Source organism: Barbus barbus (assembly GCF_936440315.1).
Source record: "Barbus barbus genome assembly, chromosome: 1".
NCBI lineage: Eukaryota > Metazoa > Chordata > Actinopteri > Cypriniformes > Cyprinidae > Barbus > Barbus barbus.
The window spans coordinates 25343264-25366511 of record NC_136729.1 but is presented as its reverse complement, the minus strand read 5'-3'; the positions used below and the strand labels follow the sequence as shown (position 1 = coordinate 25366511).

General features: G+C 37.6%; 1 protein-coding gene across 1 annotated transcript; it reads left to right on the top strand.

Moving 5' to 3' along the window:
- Window positions 1–4780: 4780 nt before the first annotated feature.
- LOC306872500 (homeobox protein engrailed-2a-like) lies at window positions 4781–7288 on the top strand (the record flags this gene model as incomplete). Its single annotated transcript, XM_079421088.1, has 2 exons — window positions 4781–5261; window positions 6972–7288. 2 exons carry the CDS (start codon window positions 4781–4783, stop codon window positions 7286–7288), a joined length of 798 nt encoding a protein of 265 aa, XP_079277214.1.
- Between the last annotated feature and the right edge of the window lie 15960 nt (window positions 7289–23248).

The following is a 23248-nucleotide window of genomic DNA, read 5'->3' as shown; positions in this document are numbered from 1 at the left end:
TGGATTTAAAACAAGAAGCATCACTCGTCCATTTAGACCAATACCCACAGAGGTATTGGTTTCACATTTTGGTATTGGACCAAATATTCGGCGGTGGATTACAGACAGTATTGCTAAAATAATTTCTGGTGCTGTCACTTAAATCGCACTTCTCAGGTATGGAGACCTTCCAATCGTAATATTTAAAGAGCTTTACAAATCTTTGGGAAGAAAAAAGATATTTATTTGTAACATCGAAAATAACTGTCATCGTGTCATTGCAGATCCTAGTGGCGGTTGGCTGGGTTGGATTCTGCCCTGCATGGTGTCAGGACTCATATCGCAGGCCTGCTTTGACTGACCGTGTTAGTATGAGTGTTTGTGTGTCTTTGAGCTTTGAGAGCAAGACAGTGAGAGAGAGAGTTGGGAGGGGGGGGGGGGTCGTTATCCTTTATATCAGGCTGCAAGCTCTATGATCGCAAGGCTCGCGTGTGCACGCACACACACACACACACACACACACATACATCAGCGAGTCCATTCACAAATCTAGTCAGCGCGTCAGCACCTATTGTAGTGACTGAGCCAGTGGCATATGTGTTGGAGCACAAGAGAGTCCAAAAGACAACACACGGAGGGTCAACTATAGGCACTTCCAACCTAAACTGGTACAAAACATTGATTCAAATAAAACCCAATACGCTGACTATCATATCTATCACATATTGATAGGCCTCGGGACCTAGCCTAATAGGCACTGATGTCTTCGGTCTTTTCAAGAGCAAACGGCACATCACCATGACATTTTCCTGTGGGACAATAGTTCGAGCTTGTTTTTTATTTTTTTATTTTTTTTAAGTATGCATATCGACGTGTGTCTGTTCGGAGATTAAACCGGAAACCAAATAATTTTAAGGGATTTACCTATGCTCTGTATTTTCTCTGAATCTGTGCTTGGGTTTACACATTTATGCATGAATATTAGCTCTAAATGTATACATTTTTAATCAAATTACCTATACACCCTCGCTGGCACTGACCTGGCACCCGACTAATTGACTCGACTTTTGCCTTCCAAGTGTGATCAATGTTTGCATATTCCTCATTACAAACAAGAAAATGCCACGGACTATTCATAACTAAAAATATATATTTTAATAAATATTTAGAAAATTGTTCCGCTTGGTCAATGTAGATAACATTTTTGCTATGAACGTTATTTTCTCTGTCACGCAAAACAGGGAAACTTTATCGCACTATAGCTAAATAAATAAATATGAAAACATGAATGAAACTCTTTGCAGAAGTAGCCTATCTCTATCACCAAAGCTTACTTTGAACAATGTAAACACAGAAAAAAATATTTGGTAGGCTAATTTAGGTAGGTAGGCTAATTTATATTTGATTAGCCTACCTAAGAACCAAAGTTATTGATTAATCAGTCAACAAAAATGTCAGCGAGAATCGGTTTACAAACAAGACTGAATGTTATTCTAGGCTAACTGACACCTCCTATACCATGTGCCCTTAATATTTTCCTCGATGCTCCAACTGTTGACGTTTCTCAGGTGCAAAGCCAACAGAATTACTTAGAAATATATTTCCTTATGAAGAAAATATTAAAATTTTCTGTACGTGTTCAGGAAGAGGTAGGATTGCCAACCAGACCTCACTGTTTTGTCTGTGGGCATAACGGCGCAGTGAAAGGCAAAGCTCATCAATTTTTTTCATGAATAAGGATAAGTAAATGAAGTGTCCCCAGGGTGAGCTATAGATTCTGGAGACTAACAGACGAGATGCGCACGTGAACATGCCCGTGTGCACGGCTGACACGTCACATACAACACAAAAGACGAAAGATGTCATATCAAGGCAAATAAAAACATCAATTTAAGGCCTTAATCCAATGTACCGGGTTTCGCTATTGGTGCCAGTGTTGTTATGTTTACCTTAAAGCATTATAAGAGCCGCTATAGTATTAAATTAACGTGATATGAAAGAACTGCTTGAGCCTGCCTGAAATGGCATGATAGTGTAATCAATCGTAAAATTTAATATAGCCTACTACAGCATAAAATGTTGAATATCCAAGATTTACACTAAGATGCACTTTAGAAAGATATATTTATTACTGATGATTTATTATTTTAGCTGTATAACAGCCTCTTAACTGTTATGGGAGGGGACGCATCATATTGGTTAGTGACATCACAGGATACATAAAGTAGAGGATGAAGCAGCAGAAGTGGAGGGTAAATGAGGAGACAGGAATGCTTCATTTATGGAACATCACTGATCTAATGCATTGTTGATTTCTTTTAATTACCTATTATTAAAGTTCTGGCTTTTACAGTCCTAATATGTAGCCTAACTGTTGTGATTTGCATGTCTGATAAGGAATCTATTCTACGCACAAGACACAAATAATTGCGTAAAATACAATTCGCGTTTATGCCAGGGCGAGCGTTTCAGCCCTGACTGTAGCAAAAGAGAGACAGTGATAGAGGGCAGGCCACGGGGCTTGAGATCTGTCAACCGCTCTATTGTCTTTCAACCATTCCGCGCATGGATTCTACGGTGAATATCTTGCTGGTGATTAAAATAGTTCTAAAAGAATGCCCCCTTGTCATTAAAGCCAAAGCATCCTTGAAGACCCTTAGATTAGAGCCGTGTCCATTCCACCCTTGAGAAAGGCTGTACAACAGGCTAGTGGCTGTTGTACCGCTACCATTCACGTGGTTGTAGTCGGGGGAATCTCCATCATGCAATCAATATGAATGTAGCCAATATAAAAACATGGCTAAAAATATATTTGGCCCACAGTTTATTGCCCCAAACAACAGAATTAAATTATGTTCACAATAAAACAACATAACCCACAATGAAAAGCAAATATGCATTCGGACTGTAAATTAAAAAAATATATATATATTTTGTTAAAAGGTGGAAAATCATGAGAAAATAGAACAAAAAACATGCCTTGTAAGTGGCATTAAAATAAGGTGATTAGGCAGATAATATGCACCAATTTGAAAAGAGACTGCACGCTCTTGGCTCGCCACAGAAACTTCATAATGAGAACTGCAATCACAGAAGGCCTCTTGAGAAACCTCTTCAGTTAGAAAAGCTATAGCTACTGCACGTTCATTGAGAGAAGCTAGCCATCTATACCGGCAGCTCCAACAAGGTGATGTCTTTACAAACGTTATACTAAGGGCATGAGGGTCGATGCTAGTGTTGATTTCGTTGTGCTGGCTGTAAAGGTCACAGTCAGTGTAGCCCAATGCTTAGGCTCATTAGGCGCTATTAATAGACGTAACGACTCTAGGCTGCCTGATTGAGAATAAAGAATGAAATGAATCCCAATCACAATGATGTGCGCGATGCATTTGCTGCTCCTCGGAACCTGGAGAGCGCGAGACAGTAACCGTATCTGCAATACAAGGCATTCAGCCGTTGCCAGAGCGGCTAGGCTCTGGTTTAAGCTTATGAACGAATGAAAGAGAAGTTCTACTATTTCATTTGTGGCGCGACTATGCGCAGATTAATATTTTTTTAAATACTAGTTTATGTTTAAAGAGCCATTGGCATCTGTCCAAAGAAATAAGCACCCAATCATCATTACATGGTCTGTTCGTGTCTAAAGATGAAGAACTCTGCACACTGAAAAAGTAAACGAAAAGGAATACACACAGTGTATAGTGCGTAGGCTATAAATAGTGCGTAGCCTACTCATGATTCTGTAATAGGCTAATAATGCCGAAAATCTTTATCACTGTCAATCATGTCACATTGAGTAACATTGATCTGAATGTTGATAAACGTGAATTTCTCCTACTGCTCTTTCATAAAATATCTTCACACATCAAGAAAACCGTAATGGTTGTCATGGCTTGGGAACACCAAGCACACCATTGCGGAACAATGTTGCCTCCCCTAGTTTTGGTTCGACACATAGTATTTTAGGCTACATTACACATTTTTCCAATTAATCAAAACTGCAATTTAAATAATACAATAAAATATTTCCCCTTCTCAGAAAACTTAACAGAACTCAATAGTATCAATAGTAGAAAAAAAAATTTATTTAAAAAATCGGATTTTAAAATCTGTAGTTTCGTGAGTGCATTGACGACCAAATCTGGTTAATGATACAAAAAAAAACATGCACAGCACACATAGTTACGCTACAAGTAAACCTCTATGATTAAAACGTGAAGACCATGTTCAGTATGCAGGCTGCGTTTTTGGCACTGCCTGAATTTGTATTTTGGTGAAGCACTGTGTCTTTAAAAGTGCAAGGATGAGTGTTGTCTGTTACTCTCGAATCAGGGCCATGTGACTAGCTCTTGGCTATTCTATTGGTCAAAGGCACGTGTCTAGGATACCGGAGTGTAACGTCACTGGGGGCTCGTATTAAAAATAAGAACAAAAATCCGGAGTGAAAGTATTTCAGGAGCAGTTAGGAGCCCCACTTCTCTGTCCTCAGAGTAGCCACTGACGTCCCGATAGTTGCATTGCGCAGAAAACAAATAGCACCAAACTGGCAAGTTACGGTTCATCAACCTTAAACAGAGAACATTCCGTGATTGGAAGGCGTAACTATGTTTTTCCTTTGTGTCCACGGTGCGCAGAGGCTTTTTCTTGTCGCTAAAACTCACTGACAGATTTTCTTGCTCAGTTTTGAAATTTTCCTGAAGTGAACAAAGTGGACGGAGTCGCCCGTGGAGTGGGGTGCGACTGCCTGATTGCGGGAGAGCGATAAAGGGTTAAGGACGGAAAGTGGAAAGTGTGTCTCAGCATGGATGAGAATGAGCAGAGCGCAAGAGACGCGGAGCAGCGAGGAGCGGCGGATGAGTCCAACAGTGCCATACGACCCCTTCTGCAAGCTCCAGGGAACCTGCAGCTCCCGCACCGCATTACAAACTTCTTCATCGACAACATCCTGCGACCGGACTTCGGCCGCAAGAAAGAAGCGAACATCACGCGCGATGAGGGCAATCTCGGCGCGCGAGAGAATCACAACCTTACGGGTCCTAGTACGGGACAGGTGGGAAGTACTGTGCCAGCAGAGGGGACTTCCACAACACACACGAGCAGCGGAGGAAAGAAGGCAGAGATAGAGAGCGAAGAGCCTCTGAAGACCCGCGGGGAGAATGTGGATCAGTGCCTGGGTTCAGAATCGGATAGTTCACAGTCCAATTCAAGCGGTCAGCATAGCCAGCCTATGCTCTGGCCCGCTTGGGTTTACTGCACACGATACTCGGACAGACCGTCGTCAGGTAGTACGTTTTCCTTTATTTCCTTTTACCATGCGCCAGGAAACCCAGCCCGATCTCACGGCAATTCATGCAAAGTCTACTGAAAGTTCTGCTCTGCACTATTTTCGGTTCTAATCAGGTAAATCCCAAATTTAGAGGGCCATTGTAATTTTAAAACAAACCCAATAAGTTGTAATACAAACCGCCAAATACTTGAAAACATGATTAATTTTACTAAAGAGACCGGATGAACTCAAATCTTTTATATTTCTAAACATTTAGGCCTATACTGGACCATTACGATGGGATTTTTTGTTATCTAAAAGTAAACGATACATGCTTAAGATCGTCAAATCAAAACGTTTAGAAAAATACAAAAGTATATATAGTTCTAACAATATTTACGACCAAACTTATCGTTTCAGTTATTCTTAACATAGGCCTATTTGAATTTTCTTTCATTTCAATTCCATACCGTTTGCTTGAGGATGGGAATGATAGCCTAATCTATCTATTTTTGTTATCTTTTTAACGACGAGAATGAGAAATAGAAGGTGTCGAAATGGATCTGCTTTTAATAAAGAAGTAAATGAAATATCACAGAAACGCAATTTTAACGTTGAATAGTTGTACATGAGAGGTTTTGCCCTGTGAGCCTTTCGTCTTTGTTGACATTTCATTAGCATATTTTTGACAATGGAGCAGGCCTCGCATCTACTTTATTTTGAGTAAGCAGTTGCTTATGAGTGTTTGTGTGCAGTAAAGTAGATACATTTCCAAACTTGAACATTTAACTAAAATTGTATTTATATTATTTCAAAGCAGAAGAAAGCAATATGTGAGTAGCTATGCTAATTTAGCGCAAACTCGAGCAAGAATTGTCATTTCGTCTAGTCCGTCGAGTATTTTTTAGGCTACTTTTACAAATATTTGGAACCACTATATGGGATCAAAATGCTCACCTCTCAGTTAGGCTACTGCTTAAAATAAAGAGCGGAATGCTGGCTGATAACCTTCTCTTTTTTAGCTAAGAGAGAGCGCATTTAATTCTCATTCCAAGTCTATCATTTTATTTTCGTTCAGAGAAGTGAATCAACCTATTTCCTGCATTGTAAAATAATGTCTTTTCGCGCCACTCTTACATTTGATTTTCGCGTTATTAATGTAGCCTTCATTAAAGTCAACGTCTTCTCTTGTTAAAAGCACGCTGATTTTTTTATTACCCAAATATTAACGAAATTATTATTCAACTGCAGTCGGAGCGTTTTAGCCGTCGTAAAGCAAATTTAGTTATTTTTTCTTGGACTGCTCTCGACTAACACTAGCCTTAAACAGTTGTGATGTCGAATGGGTTAATTTCACGTATGATCGCTAGGCTATATACCACTTCGATGCCTAAACAGGCTCTTTAAACAAAAAAGTCCAATATGGAGCAAGGCGCGAACACCTCATTAATATTCTGCTTCATCTCTGAGGTTTCCCGCATTACCTATTAATGTAGCCTCCACTGAGCGACGTGCACATGTAGAGAGAGAGAGAGAGAGAGAGAGAGAGAGAGAGAGAGAGATCCATACTGCTCACACCCAAATGTGACGCAAAATAAATAAATAAAGCCTACGTAAAACAGATTCATAAATTATCTCTTCAAGACCCTGCATGAACATACAGATTATAATGGTACAATTTGTGCTTCGTTCTTATAACGACCTGTTATTTCGTCCACACACGCAGGTCCTAGATCTCGTAAACCAAAGAAGAAAAACGCAAATAAAGAGGACAAACGACCACGCACGGCCTTCACGGCGGAGCAGCTTCAGAGACTCAAGAGCGAGTTTCAGAGCAACCGCTACCTGACCGAGCAGCGACGACAGAGTCTGGCGCAGGAGCTGGGACTCAACGAATCACAGATCAAAATCTGGTTCCAGAATAAACGGGCCAAAATCAAAAAAGCCAGCGGCAGCAAGAACACTCTGGCATTGCACCTGATGGCGCAGGGACTGTACAACCACAGCACCACGTCAAAGGACGACAAATCAGACAGTGACTGAGATAGAAAGAGGGGAGGGGTGGAGGTGATGGGTGGGGTGGGGGGTGCAAGGTTATATTTACAATGCAATAATTCAAAAGAATAAAGGGCCAGTTAATAAATATACCAGCATTACTGACGTTAAATAGAGGCTATATCGAATTATGTCAAAAATACATTATTGAATACAATTCTCTTATGAAATAATAGTCAAATTATTTCAAAAATAGGCTAAATAGGTGCCGTTTTTTGCACTTGGGCAGAGTGGCTCTCTTAAGAAACAAGTGTTTTTATCGTTCTTCTTTGTCATGTTGTCAATAGAACCGAGCGTTTTCCACTATTAACACAACGGACGTTTATATAAAACATTTATTAGTTATGTTGAAAAAAAAAAAGCGAAAACCTTGCTTAAGTCCAAAGAGTCTTTTCTGCTGCATCCAGGCAACTGTGAGTACTATGAAATGCATCTTATTTCCACGTTTATCGTATTTGATTTGATGTTTGATACTAAATGGACGCAGCAATCGTCGGATCTCAGCAGGATTTTTTAAACAAAAAAAGAAAAGAGAAAAAACACTGTTCTTTTTATTGTAAATAAATTCACAGTCTTTGCCTGGTTAATTTTAATGAGTGAAATGGGGGGGGGGGGGGGGGGGGGGGGGGGGGGGGTAAATCGAAAAAAAAAAGAAAAAACGCGCAAGAGCGTCGTTAACAGCAATGCATTACGTTGTAGGTTATCTGGCTGGACTACCACGTGAAATAGTCTAACATTTACGAAATAACATTGGATTAACCTTCATAGCCTGGGCAAAACATTTCAATAGGTGCGCTAAATAAATAAACAAATATACCGCAGCGTCTTAAATCGCATAGGCCTACATAGTTTTTATAAAAGAGCAATATAATCATCTTTTGTAGCAAAGTATGTTTTGATCATTATAATGCTGCCTATAAACGTGTAGCACTGACAATGATTTCGCTTATGCGCACTCTTGATAAAAGCCAGAGTAAGCGCCACAACAACACATCACACAGAAATATAAACAAATATATAAATATACAGCTCTCTCTCTCTCTCTATATATATATATATATATATAAACACACACAACTATGGAATAAAAAATAAGCAAACCAGCTGTTTACTGTATGACAGATGTTAAAATACTGTTTTAATGTTGACTTCATATTTGTTATGTATTTATATAGATTATATTAAGGAAAAAAAAAACTTTATCCAATGACCGGTGTTGCTTTTTATGTGAGAGTAGATTTCTAAGGTGTTTAAATTGCTTATTTATATTGCAATAACTTCTTTATGTGAATGAAGCGGTATTGGGGCCTTTGCATGAAAGCTGAAAATTGTCACATTAGGGCATATTCATGTATGATCGAGATTTAAGTTGCAGACTGTATCCATATACCAAACTGTGGAGTTTTTACTTTTTGAACCTTTTTGTTTTATACCTAAAAAGAGTGTGTGACTATATAGCCACCAAACTTAACACACTTTGCCTTACAAGTTCAAGTGCGAACTTAATAACACAGAACTGTGCCGAATCAGAGAAACAATATTAGTTCAATTGCATATGAGCATATCTATGAATATGGCCTTCTATCTGATATACGACCTAATGAATTTACTCATCAGCGAAGATCTATCTATAAAAGCTATGTTGAAAGCTGAAATGAAAAAAAATTAGATAATACAATGCTATTTTTATTTTGTGTTTACAGGTAATGTTTGTTATATGTGTAAATAATTTGTATCACGTACGTATTAATTGTGTAATTAACTGCCTCCTGAAATCTTGATAAGAATTAAATAAACAATAAGAATAATAATTCTCAATGTCTCGTTAGCTTCTTTATTTGCTTCTATTATAAGATTAAATAACTATCTCTTGCTCCAGCCTTATCTTGCTCTTGGGTTGAAAAGAAGGTGCCATATCTCATCAAATGGGAGCTGAGCCCAGCGGACATGACGTCACAGCGTTGGCACACAAAGCTTCACCAAATCAGGAGTGAGTCGCTAATGCACCCTCAGTAAGGCATTTGAGAAGCAGTGCAGATATCCATAAAGCCTATATAATAATCACCAACAAACAGATCCTTTGGATGTTTTTTTCTTTATTTGTTTAACTTTTTTGAAATCTCTGCATCAGCGAATTTTTGTTGTAAACATTTACCCTGCCCCATGCACCATGATTGGGACGACAGAAACAGAGTCATTGCCTCATAAGAGCTTGATAGATTACTTGATGGTAGACTTTATTCCATAACTAGCCTTTGAAATCACTCAAAAGTATCGATTGCAAATTTACAAACACGGTTAATCTAATATTCGCCTGTATGCTTCACACTTAGGCTACTGAAATGTTCACAAAAGGAGAAAAAAAAAAAATCCCAGCCATGCTTATCCATAACACAATATGCTCCTTTCATTATTATACTTGTAAAAAAATAAATAAAAAAGGAATCTATTGTCAAATTAAGAACATCTGCAGGACCGAAGTCGGGGAGACGGGGACTCAGTTTGGGATCTTGTGTAAAGATTTTCACTTCGGGAGAAAAAGAAAAAAAAATCTAAATAAAAAGCTCCCATTGCGTAGATATCAACATGCAAATTAGACCAGATTTATTACTTTTATTTAGACCGGTGACAGAAACAATGATTTTGGATAATGAATAGGCCTACAGCTTTTTAGAAAACACCATTTTTATTAATTACTACTAAAATATAATAGGAACCACTGCTTTTGACGAACGCATTAATTAATTCACAACCACTGTTAGCATTATTTTAAACAATGCTACGCATTCAGCCTTTTTTTTATGTTTATTATTATTATTTTGCTGTTTATTTTGCAGGACGCTTTATTATAAACCGGATCGAAAAAACAACACTAAATTCAGAATCCAGAATCTCATAAAAAATTACACTGTTCATTAAAAGTCACAAGCATAACCTTCAATGAACAGACGAAATAGCCTACATATATCAGCTTTTTAAGGACTGGCTTAAGCGTTCCGCAAAACAAATAGCCTAGGCTAACTGTTGGCCCATATTCAAAATATAAATCTGTAAGGGTTGAAGGCAGAAAAAATATTTAAACCATTTAAATGAAATTGTGAAAAGCAGGCCTACACTTTTTGATCAAATAAAATGTAATACATGTTTAATTTAACGTAATAGCTAAAGCAAATGCATTTGTGGTAAAACTAAATCTGGTTAGATTCAAGTTTTATTGTTTATATGTGCAGTAACAAACTTCATATAAACTTTGTAGACCACCTAGATTATTAACAGACTAACAAACTTTATACAAACTTTGTAGACCACGTAATACAATGTTGTACCATATTTGCAGACCAACAATTATGTTATTTATGCATGCAAAATAAAATGAAAGCAGATTTGCCTATAAACAGACAAAGTGAGGTAACAACGTTTTCCTGGCGATTCAAACTCATTTTTGCGGAGGAGCCCCGAGAGCTCAGCCAGACAACAGCTACATATAAACACATAAAAGACATGCCCTTTTTGTATCAGTTAGGTAAGTCACTCAAACAATAACTTGACTTTCCCTAAAATATGTAAATGATCTTCATTTAAAAAAAAAAAAATCATCTGGTCATAGTCTACCTGTCCTCTGGGGGAGGTGAAGGGGGGCACAGACAACTGGCATTTCCCATGCACTGACCTGCTCAATGACAATGCCTCATCTACATTTCTTTTCTAGCACCCCTTGTATGAGGAAGTGATGCCCAATGGTTGAGGGGAGAGGTCCCTGACTGGCTTTCTATAGAGCAGAAGTATGTGTGTTTGTGTGAGCAAAGTAATGAGAGAGACAGACAGAGAGTGAGAGAGAGAGAAAGAGATTTAGAGACAGAGAGAGAGAAAGAAACCCCAAATGAAGGTCAAAACCTCCTGTCATGGCTGCAGGTGGCTCATTTCCTCTGCAAGGAATAGTCCCCAGTCCTGCCCACACCCCCTTCAGCTCTCGCTTTCTTCACCTTACACCCACATTTAACTTTCTCTATCGCACACACATTCACTTTATTTATATATTTACACTTCAACTATCATCTCAAATATATATATATTCATATAAGCTGCAGAAGGTAGTTTAAGTGTAAATTATGTGCACATAAAATACTCATCAGAAGATTGTAGATTAAGGAAGTACACTATTGTCAATGACTGAAAACTGCAGTCATGACAGGTTGTATTCACACTGCTAAGATACATTACTGGTCACGTCAGAGTGCTTTCATTAAAGGCACCATTCATTTGTACATTACAAAATTATACAGTTTCTCTCAAACTTCAACTTTGCCTGATATCATGGCAATTCGGACAAACAACAGAAAAGCCTGAGGTGGAGGGAAAGTATCAGAATACGGATGTCTACTCATCTGCTTTCCATACAAAAGATCCACACACCCTCGACCCCCCCCAAACTCCAAACACTCCCACTGTGCTTTTCTGCCCCGAGTTCTCCAAACGCTTCCTATGGACCACTGAGGAATGCGCCTGCGAGGTTCGGAAACGTCATTAAAGGAGTGAGGGATGCAAATGGTGGACAAAAGGGATGACATCAGGCCGATTTCACACCAGGCCCTTGGATGGCCAGACCCAAGCCAGGGTCCTCACTACGCACGGCAGATCAAAAAGACTGCTGCACATACGCAGACCGGTCCGGCAAAGCAACGAAAGGGATGGTAAAGAATGCTAATCCGCAGGACAAATATATTTTAATCTTGTTACAATACAATAGTTAATGCTGCAGCTAGTTGATGGGAAAGAGCATCTCATATCTTACCTCAACTCTAGCGTATCTGATACAGGTGCACACCTAACAACTTTAACTCTCAAACTACACAAGACATTCACTGAGATTCAGTGGAAGACCATTCAAGTTACCTTCAGATGCTTCACAGAACATCCCCTGACTAATCTTTATAGTATTCCATAATGAGAGAATATAGTTATAAGATGGAGTCAGTTCGATAAAAACATACTTCCATAGCAATATCATAACTAAATCCATTCAGGACCCTCGTCTTCAGCATACCATTTTCAGAAAGCAACACACACGCACACACACACACACACGTTGGTTTTTGTGGTTTATGGGGACTCTCCATAGGCGTAATGGTTTTTATACTGAACAAACTGCGTGTGCTATTGCCCTACACCAACCCTACACCTAAACTTAGCCCTCACAGGAGACTTTGTGCATTTTTAGATTTTCAAAAAAACACCATTTAGTATGTTTTTTAAGCCTTTTAAATTACGGGGACATAGGCAGTGTCCTCATAAACCACCTTCATATTGTAATACCTCTGTCATACCCATGTCATTATACAAATTTGTGTCCTCATAAACCACATAAACATGCACACACACACACACACACACACACACACACATAGGGGTTGGTTTTTCATTTAGTGGAAAGCTCCACTGGTGGTGTCAGTGACCTCTACTGAAACCCCAGCAGGGCTCTGACATGCAAAGGAAATGAGTCTGAGTGAATGTGTGTGAGTGTGTGTCTGTGTCTATCTCCTGAGCACCTTGGTAACTCTTGATCTCTCATGTATGGAACTCTGGCAATGGGCTCCTAAGAAGTCAACTCAGAGGACAAAAGGAAGCAGAGGCATTGAAACTCCAGTCTCTTGCTTTTTCTCGGTCTGTCTCTCTCTTAAGTCTCACACACACATACTAGCACCACCCACCACATGGGTTACACCAATTTAAAAAAAAAAGCCTAATGAGAAATTTTAATGAGCATGTAAGGTGCAAGTGTCTGTCATTGAAGTTAGTGATTGGCATGTGCACCCGTTAACAGTGATTTCAGAGTTAAATAAATATTAACAACTCTAAAGTTAAAAATAACTTCATGGAGACCACAAAATACAGTTTTTAGCTGTCCCCTAAAAAGTTTTTTAATTGCCTTTTATAGTAGGGCTGTGCAATTAATCGCATGCCGCTCGGCAGTTAATAGCCGTAGTTCACTGACAATATCGCGTTCATAATCGAATGCGATTCATCTGCGATATTGAACGCGATATTGCCTAGCTTATACAGTGAACTACGGCTCTGTGTATTAACTGCCGCGCCATCTGAAAACAGGTGATGGAGATTTACCGCCAATCACGGAGCCGGCTTTACTGACGAGATGCGCATGAGAATCGCATGCGATTAATTGCACAGCCCTATTTTATAGTATACATATTAAAAAACAATTGTGCTCATGGAGGCATGGATGAATAGCTATTACACTACGGTTCAAAAGCTGTGGGTCAGCAGGATAAAAAAAAAAACACTTACTCAGCAAAGATGTATGTGTGACAGCAAAGAAATTCATAATATTACAAATGATTTCTTAACATTATTAAGTTCTTTTAAACTTTTTATTCATCAGTTTCCACAAAACTATTAAGCAATAACTTTTCAATTTCAATTCAACAATTTTTTTCAACATTGATAATAATAAGACAATGTTTCTTGAAAAGCAAATCAGCAAAATGATTTCTTAAGGATCACGTGACACTGAAGAGTGTTGAAAATTAATTTTTGCCATCCCAAGAAATGTTACATTTTATAAAATATTTAAGTAGAAAACAGTTATTTGAATTACGATAATCCTTCAAAACATCACTGTCTTTACTGTATTTTTTGTTAAATAAATGCAGCCTTGGGATTTGGTATTAATAAAACAGCAGTGCTGAATATACTCCTTAAGTTTCTTTTACAAAAAAACGTTAACTGACTAGCCCTGTATAAAAACTAAACAAATGTATTGTTATTTAAAAAACCAAAGAACAATTAAAGTAATCTGATGCAGACATGTTCATATTTACTGTAGTGTACTTGCACATCAAAACATTTTAAATCACTCAAGTGAGCTAGTGAGGGTTACATTTAAAGTTTGTTCAGGGTCTAGAGAAGCCCAACACTTCAAAATTCTAATTAAAATGACCACACATTACAACTAATTAACCATTTACTCAAAACCTTTCAAATCTGACTTCAATGCAAATGACACCAGGGCATATTTAAATCTTATTGGACAACTCAGAACATTTGGATGTAGAAGTTTACTTCTGTCATTAAACAGGGAGGCATATCATTAACTAAATCTAATATAAAGTAAATCCAAAGCTCAAAGTCACTGTGGCACTTCGTCTTTGGAAACAAACTGAGTGGCTGACCTTTCCAGAATGGTTACTGTCATCTTTCTAATACAGCACAGCAACTTTTGACCTTATACTGTACGACATTTGGAGACATAATTGGCCGTGACTCCAACTAACCATGAGCAGGACAAAATAACCATTTAAAACATTCTATTCAGTTTAAAGGTCTACAAATTTTAAGCGAATGATGTGTGTATTCTAGCTCCTTCCTGATATGAAAAAAACATGTCAGTACATTTTTAAACTTAGTTTCAATGCACATTAAAATCGAAAACTAAATGTCTGTAGATTTCTTTTTTCTTACAGTTGCGCCTACACTACAAGCACTCATTACAAATGTAAATAATAAAATCAGTAGAGTGCATCTAAAATGCAATTCATTAGCACTTACTCTCGTGGCGAGTTGTGCTTATTAAAAAAAGCTGTATTTCTGCAGCATATGGATGAGCCTTTAAGTAATAATAAAAGGACTTGGAATACAGACAAAATACTAATTTATCTAACTTGAGGCTCAATTGTGTCTTGATATATTCATCTGGATGATACATAAAGATCATGTTTATTAAATAAAATGACAAGTGATATATATTTAAAGAAGACATTTGACAAATTAAACTTGAACAAACAGGTCTGACATTAAGAACGAGACTGTATTACCACAGTGTTGATCATTTGAGCAACTTGACAAAAGAACTAGAACTTATTGTAGCATTAACTTAAGCAAAAACAGTAAATACAAAACTGATTTTAAAAAATTAGCTATATATCTGTATTGATCGTATGAAGGTAGGTAAAAGCTGTTCTGCTTCAGTGATGATGGAAATAGTGAGAGAAAGAAAGTAAGAGCAGAGAACAGAACTTTATAGAAATTGAGGGAGAGAATAATGCAGTAAAAAGAGATATACATACAATCACGTTAATATTACTACCTGTATCATCTCTGCAGACACATCAGCTCTGTTCCTCTTCACTATCCTGTGACAAACAGACAAATTCACAAAAAGAACATCAGTGAGACACATCAATGCAAAATAGAAAAAATTCAGACTTCAATTTTAATGGCACCATATGAAAGTACAGCATTCAAGAGTGTAATTTTCAGTCCGACATGCAATGATATATTCATTTGAGCCGTCGAGCTCCATTTTCTCATCAACTCAAGCTGGAAAATAGGGAGGGTCACATGTTTTCCACAGAATAACACTGACATTCTCCTAACATGCTCACATACACAAATACATTCAGAGAGACTCAAAATCAGAGAGGGTGTCTGCTCCATTATAGTGTAGTCAGGGGGAGTTATATTACATCCTTCGTGGACCTGCCCTGCCTCTCTCTGGTGTGCTGGCAAAGCCAAGCACAAGACAGGCAAACAAACTGGCTCATTGTTTAGACTGTTTCTTGGTTACAACGATTTAATTAGACACTTTAGTGAGTTAAACTTTGCTAAACATCTAAAATTACATGCTTTTGACTACAAATTTAGAAACGTATAGTTATATGGCACATAACTACAATCGAAGTACCTTCATAAAAAGCATAATTGAGGAATTAATGGCACAGCAAGGCAGGAGAAAATGCAGCAGATGATTCTGCAAACGCTCAAGTTAATCAAAGACATTGTATAGTATATGTTTTCAAAATTAAGTGTAGATGGAGCAGATTTTCACGGCCCCAACAAAACACAGTCAGTAGACTACACTAAAACAGTTCAGTCTAAGCCATGCTCAAAGAATGGCGGGGAATGTAAACACCTGAGCAAATGTACTCGTTTTCCAACAGCAATCCAGATTCTCCGCTCTCAATCATCTGCCATGTGGGAGTACAGCAGTGAAAAACCCTGACTACTTCCATTCATCACAAATGACATACATAGGACAGACTTCATTAAAACATTCATGACATTTTGACTGCCATGAAATGCATTTACTAAAGCATCCCCGTATGAGGTAAATTACTCCTATTACATTCTTCATGGTTACATACAGTGGTGAAGAAAGTGTTCAGAGGTGTCTGATATGCATGATTGAAGTAGAACATCTAGTTCGGTTTTTTATCCACAGAAAAACTTAGTGGTGTGGTATGTTTCATTTTAACACAAACCTGGGCACTTTTCAAAACATGGGGATGGAAGAGCTGGTGCTGATAGTGTCAATGTTAAAGGTTTGAGACCTTTAGACTGCAAAGGACACAAGATTCCAGTTCATTTTACCTCAAAAGTGACAAAACATGGGAAAAGGCGAGCGGGGAAGATGGGTGGGGGGATTGGGAAAATGGAAGGGTGGGTGGAGAATCGGTGCTCTCTTGGCAGCTCACTGCGGCTGCCATTTTCTTGGCTCTGAGCGGCTGGTTCGAGGGCGGGGCAGGAGCAGCCACACAGAATACGCCATAACAACCCCCCCACCACCCCGCCTTTCCTACAAACCACCTCCATATCGGCTGTTCCACGGTCAGATTTATCTAATCCGGTCCGAATCATACCTGACAGATCACTCGACCATCACAGACTCTGGATCTGTTGAGTAAACTGCTGCATGACGGCAAAGCAGCTTTAGCCACCCACCCACACAGGAACAACAACAGCGGCACTTCCTGCACTTTCAGTGAGCAAACTATGCCCACAGCCATTCATAATGAAAGGAAAACCACTGTGTACACATAACATTCACACCAGCATTTCAGAAAGATTTTGAAATTGCAATATTCCTGTGACCAAATTTTTCACCTGTCATCAGGTTTTGTGTATCTAACTCCCAAAAGGCACAATCATCATATTTGACCAGAGATCTGGACTCAGCATAATACAAGAAAATAAGGACAATGATGTAGTTTTTAAAATTCAGTGCCTTCCACCTTAACAAATCAATATTTTTTCACAGTTCACGAACATTCATCCCTGTGCGAATCAGATATGAAACCCACATAATTGTTTTCATAAAATAATAAAAAAATACCAGAAATAATGTATATAATTGATGTCACACATAGACCGTAGCATAATATTTACATTAACTATATATATATAGTTATATATCAAATATAATGCATTTGATATGACATTCTAATGAAGGTAATTTAAAACTTTTTCTTTCTTATAAAAGGTAATTTCTTTTTTTAAATCAATACCACCCACAAAGAAAGGCACTACAAAAAATAAATCAATCAAAAGTAGTATCGTTAATTTGTTTAATAAAAGTACTTACAGAAAATGTGACGTCTCACAACGTGGGAAACAGGATCATTTTTTTCTGACTCGTGTTGAAACATGTCAGTAAATTTCACCAGGATTGATCCCAGTTTAAAAGTTTCTGAACAAAAATCTAAAAATACTTCTCTGCATACTTCTAAAGTCCTTAAACTACAGTGAAATTATTGACCATAGTTAACTCTAAAAAAAAAATTAAGAGAGAGAGAGGATAAAAACTATCAACAAATGAAAAAGGTCACATTATCCATATGTTAACAGCAAAGTCTAGACAGGTCAAGGTGCATTATGTTTCTTCCCAAATGCCCCGTCTCAATATCTCCAGACCCCTCACATGAATCTCTTCAGAAGGAGGGGTCAGCAGTGGCCAAGTGCAGGCTAATCAGGGCAGAGGGTAGTGTGACCCCCCCCAGTGTCTCCACTTGGCTAATCAAAGCCCCCAGTGCTGGGTGTCAGGCTCTGGGCTACAGAGGGCAACGGGGACAAAGATAATGGGGGGGGGGGGGGGGGGGGGGGGGGGGGGTGTGTCCACTCTCCTTTGTCTCCATTCAGAGACAGAGACAAGCTTCCACTCAAACAGATGACATTAGGCCCGGGTTCTTTTACTAAGGACGCCCCTGATTTCGGAACGAACGTACAGACAGACAGACAGACAGACAGACAGACAGACACTTCCATATAAACACACACACACACACACACAACGCTGCTTTCACACCCCTACACCATCTGGGGCCTTCATATCCCAAAAGGTCTGAGGAGGGAAACCAGGGTTTAGCACACCTCCTCTTTTCTCCCTCCCTCCCTCCTTCCTTCCATCTTCTCTTCTTCATTACTCGGGGCCTGTTTAAACAGACAGCCAGGACAGACATGGCAAACATACTGAAAAGCTTCTCAAAATCCTCATGCAAATCACAAGCCAATCTGTGTAGAGAGAGACAGAGGCATTTTGGGTTTGGGTGGAAATAATTAACTCTCTTTTCTATGCTATTTCCAAAAGACACAGATGAGTCTGCGAGGCCTGTGCTGCAGAGGGTACTGTCCAAGTCTTCTATGCTAAAATTAGTTTTATTAACTTACCATATTGCACAGAAGAAGATTATCATTAATTGTTTCCTTGCGGAACATCACAGCCGAATCACTCCGATATTAAAAGTGTGCAGATATAGAACACTTACGGTTTTTTTTACACCTTAAACAAAATCTATTGCGGTGTAAAACAGTTGGTAGAATTTATCATTTCTTTCACTTCAACACTTATATTTAATTTAAAATTTCACCTTTCTGCTATGATGCATTTAAAAAAAATAAACGCAAAGATGGTCTACTAAAATATTTTTTAATAAAAAGCTATAATTATAACATGCTTAAAAAATTTAGTTAAATATAAATAAATACAAATATATATATACAAATAAATAAATAAATAAATAAAAAAAATATATATATATATATATATATATAAATGTAAATATAGTGAAAAAATAGTGTTGATGCTTTAAAGCAAATATTTTGTTTAATCAAGCATCTTCAAACTAATTTCGCATTAAATGTGAAAGACATTGTTAATAATGCAGCGTTTATTCTATTGAATATTGTCCAGTCACCAAGCAAAGTAATATATATAATATGTATATAAAATAAAATGCGCAAAAACATGGTGCATAGATAATTTTAGCTCAAATATTTTGTTTTTGTTTGCACTACCAAACCATCAGATATATAAAAAAAGAAAATCACAATGCACAATAAGACCATTTGCATGACTTCTTACACTGAAGTTGACTGTGAAGTACAGCTGATTTGAAGTTGTTGCCATTTTTTACCAACATGTCAGAAGTATGTCAAGTCAATTACATTACCACTTTTGAAGTATAAAAAAAACTATTTCAGAGTTTGATGGACATCCACACAGCTGTAAGGCCAAAGACAGCATGTGTTTTCTTACTGCATATTTGCCTGAAGCACCCAGTTAATGAAAGTCTTTGGCAGCATCTTTATTAAAGCGGCATGAGCGGAGGGGGAAAATGACTAGAGAACATGAAGAGACAAATGCACAAAAAATAGCTACATAATCTTTGCGTTAACTGACAAAATATTTTTTTTTTTTAAATCTCAAGTTGAAGCATGTAATGTGTATGTAATATTTAGTTTTCTATAAGCACATACTGTGATAAATGAAACAGCCTTTCATTCATGATTTCTAATATGCTTCCATTAAAAAGAAGGATTCTGATTGGCTAGAGAGGACTGCATCATTTCAAGGGGGCGGTGTCAAACCTTCCTCTCTGCATAAGTTCCAGAAACTTATATCACAACATTGCACAATCACTGACATTACAGAAAGCACAAAAGCCAAATTATAATGGAGCACACAAGAGATTGTGGCATTTCATAATGTGTAGCTACTGGTAACAAAAGTAAACAAAACATTGTCACACATTGGACATTTATTAGTATGTTTCATTCATCATGAAAAATCAATCAATCAAACCTTTATTTGCTGTGATGTTTACTGGTTGGACAATGTAGATAAACTACCGATAACTGTGATAAGTGCCAGTTTTAAATATTGGTAGTAAAACTAGATACTAGACTCTAAACCTAGAAAATTATCGCTGAAACGTTTTAGCTGTGGTTTTGTTCAAATAATAGTAAGTAATTTTTTTCCCCTTACATGACACCTTTGATTTTTGCCATGGATATTTTTCCCTGTGGCTCATAAAGTAACCCAAGGATTAAAAAAGGGTCTTATATTATGCATATTTTGCATTTTTGACTATTTCTGTACATAATTAAAACAAAAACACACATTCCAAAAGTATGTCAGAAATAACGCTAAGAATGCTTGTTATGGAGGACTGCTTGTTAAAGATTTATCAGCAAATAAGTGGCTAAATGTCTATGGCATTTTAGGGGAAAAAAGTGAGGTGTTGTGGACATATGGTCTAAATTCATATTTTTGTGAGACATGCACTGTTCATAGCACAAATCACACACCAATGAAACATTATGTTCTGGTTTGTAAAAACCCATTAATAGATGTGCATTCTGGAATGGATTCTTGAATGTGCGGTCTTGTTTTTTTTGTGGTAATTTCAGTTACAAATTGGGATGGAGATCTTTCTAGCCTTATAGGGTCATTTACTACAAAATTATTTTATCAAAAAAAAAAAAAAAAAATTCACACTTTATCCTTAGTGCTAAACATTTAAAAGAAGTTCGATTTCAACCCACACTTCCCGTTACAAAATTCAGAGATATAAAAACAGACTTCCATCTTGCTACAGAGAACATCTAAGAGTGTTACAGTCTGTTTTAAAAAATACTGGCAGCTAAGATATATTACAAGTGTTGTTTTCCTGGTGTCCACAGACAATCCACAACTTCATGGATCGGCTGGAACAGGTCGTTCTTCATGAACTTTTCAGTGGCCAATTATGAGCACACAAATGCACTGCTATATATGTGTTAATGTTAATTACAGTTAAACTATTTGTATTAAAGTTGACACCTTTTCAAATCATCTTTTGAATATGTAACTATCACAGTAATGAGAATTTAGGGGCAAATGTGCTTAATTGTTAGGAAAATAATGCCACAATGCAATGCAAACCTTTCTTTAGTGTAATGCAAAATTAAATTTGTTATGTTTTATTTTGAATTTTGGGTGTGTGTGATATTCGGGTAGCTGTCTAAGCACTTATTATTAACATCAAGATTTTAGGTTAAAATATATATTTTATAAACAAGGCCAAATAGCACCTGTTCACCTTTTCTTAACTTCACAAGTTCATTTAAAATGGTCCTACAGTCTGAAAAAAAAAAAAAATTTAAAAGTATAAAAATGTAATTGTTGTGTCTCTATTATTACAAGGTCAAGTAGCAAGTAATAACAGAATCAGCTAAATGTTTTAGTAGGAAATAGTCGGAAATTTCAACTTTACATAAGGATTTCATGTCAGCAACCTTAATTCACTGTATACCAGCACAAAGAAAGCATCTTTAGAAGGAATACTTCACACTAAAAAATTAAATGAATCATCTATTCACAGGAGACATAAACTTGATTGGCCACCCCAGGTGCCACCCTCACATTCTAAACTGTCATTGGCTATCCTCAAAGTCAGAGATGAAACGGTTAATAAAACCAGATATATCAGTTTAACTGATGTGATTCAAACTATGTTGGAAGCATTGAATATTTAATGTTTGACACTGTTTTAGTTTAATTTGTCATCACTTTTCTCTGATCTATGTTTCTCATATTTTTTAGTGGTTTAAAAAAAAAAAAAGCACAAAAAGATACAAACTGGGAAAATGGTAATTACCACGCAGTATATAAAACATAGAAAACCCCATTTTCATGATTGTTTCATTGAAATTGATGTGGCCAGAAAATTTTCAAAAAAATTCTCGGGCTTAAGCCTACTTGAAGTTATTGTTATAAAATCTTTCCTGAGGAGACTCTAACACCAGCACAGGTTCATGAATATAGAGTAAGGTCAGCAGCAGTTTATTCCCTGTGTGCCACGATACACCAACATTAGCCAGACTCAAACTGAGTTTCATTCTGCTAGCCTTGTTATAAGAGAAATGCTGTCAACTCTGAATACATTGCTGATTCACTCTCACCTGAACAACAGCAGCACAACACAACACAGCATGACTAATCACCGAATATCTAACCCTCCTTCCAAAAGACATTCATGATAACATGTCCACAAAAACATATCAGTCTACTTCCCCTATTAAACTAGTAGTGAATACATAAAAAAGGACAGACAGAGAGGCAGACAGAAAGAGAGAGAGGTCATCACTAATGAGGGAAGCAGGTGATCCCTGCAATTCAACAGTGATCCTATCAGCTTCCTCTGTGTTGCAGGGGTTAATCCCCTTTAGGCACTAATTGATAGGAGATAACATGATACTATTGCCAAGGCCCTGTTTGGCGCAACCCCTGCACTCTCACACGTTGAGTGTCAGTGGGAGATCAGACGTGAAATTGATATTTGGGATGTTTGCGTGCTTAAGCGCGGCTCTTTTTTATCGAAGAGTCGCAGTGTTCATTTGGTGTTTATGTTACAGACTCTTTGCTGGGATTAACCACTTGGCCTTTAATCACTGTGACCAGTTCATTTGGTTTTCAACCCCTCAACACATGCTTTAGCAGAACAACATCAAAACGAAAGAACTGTTAATGAGTCTGAACGCTTTGACTGGTTGGCGAACCTTAGCACCTGACAGAATAAAAATAGGGGTCAAGGTTAAATCTGAGCATTACCTCTTAAGATCAATCAAAACAGCGCTTATAGGCAAAAATATACACAGCTAAAGACAGGGAAAGTCAAACAGAATGGCGGTATCAAAAGAACAAAAGAAGATGACCCTTTAACGACATACTGCTCGCATATGAAGCGATATTTGACATATCCGCAGTCATAGAGGTGTGAGTTTCTCAGTGATTTTGTCAAATAGTGGCATACAGGAACTCGTCGGCATCATTCAGACTAATTAGAAGGCCATTAAGTGATCAGCAGCTGTGAAAAAGGAGAAGTGTGTGTGTGTGTG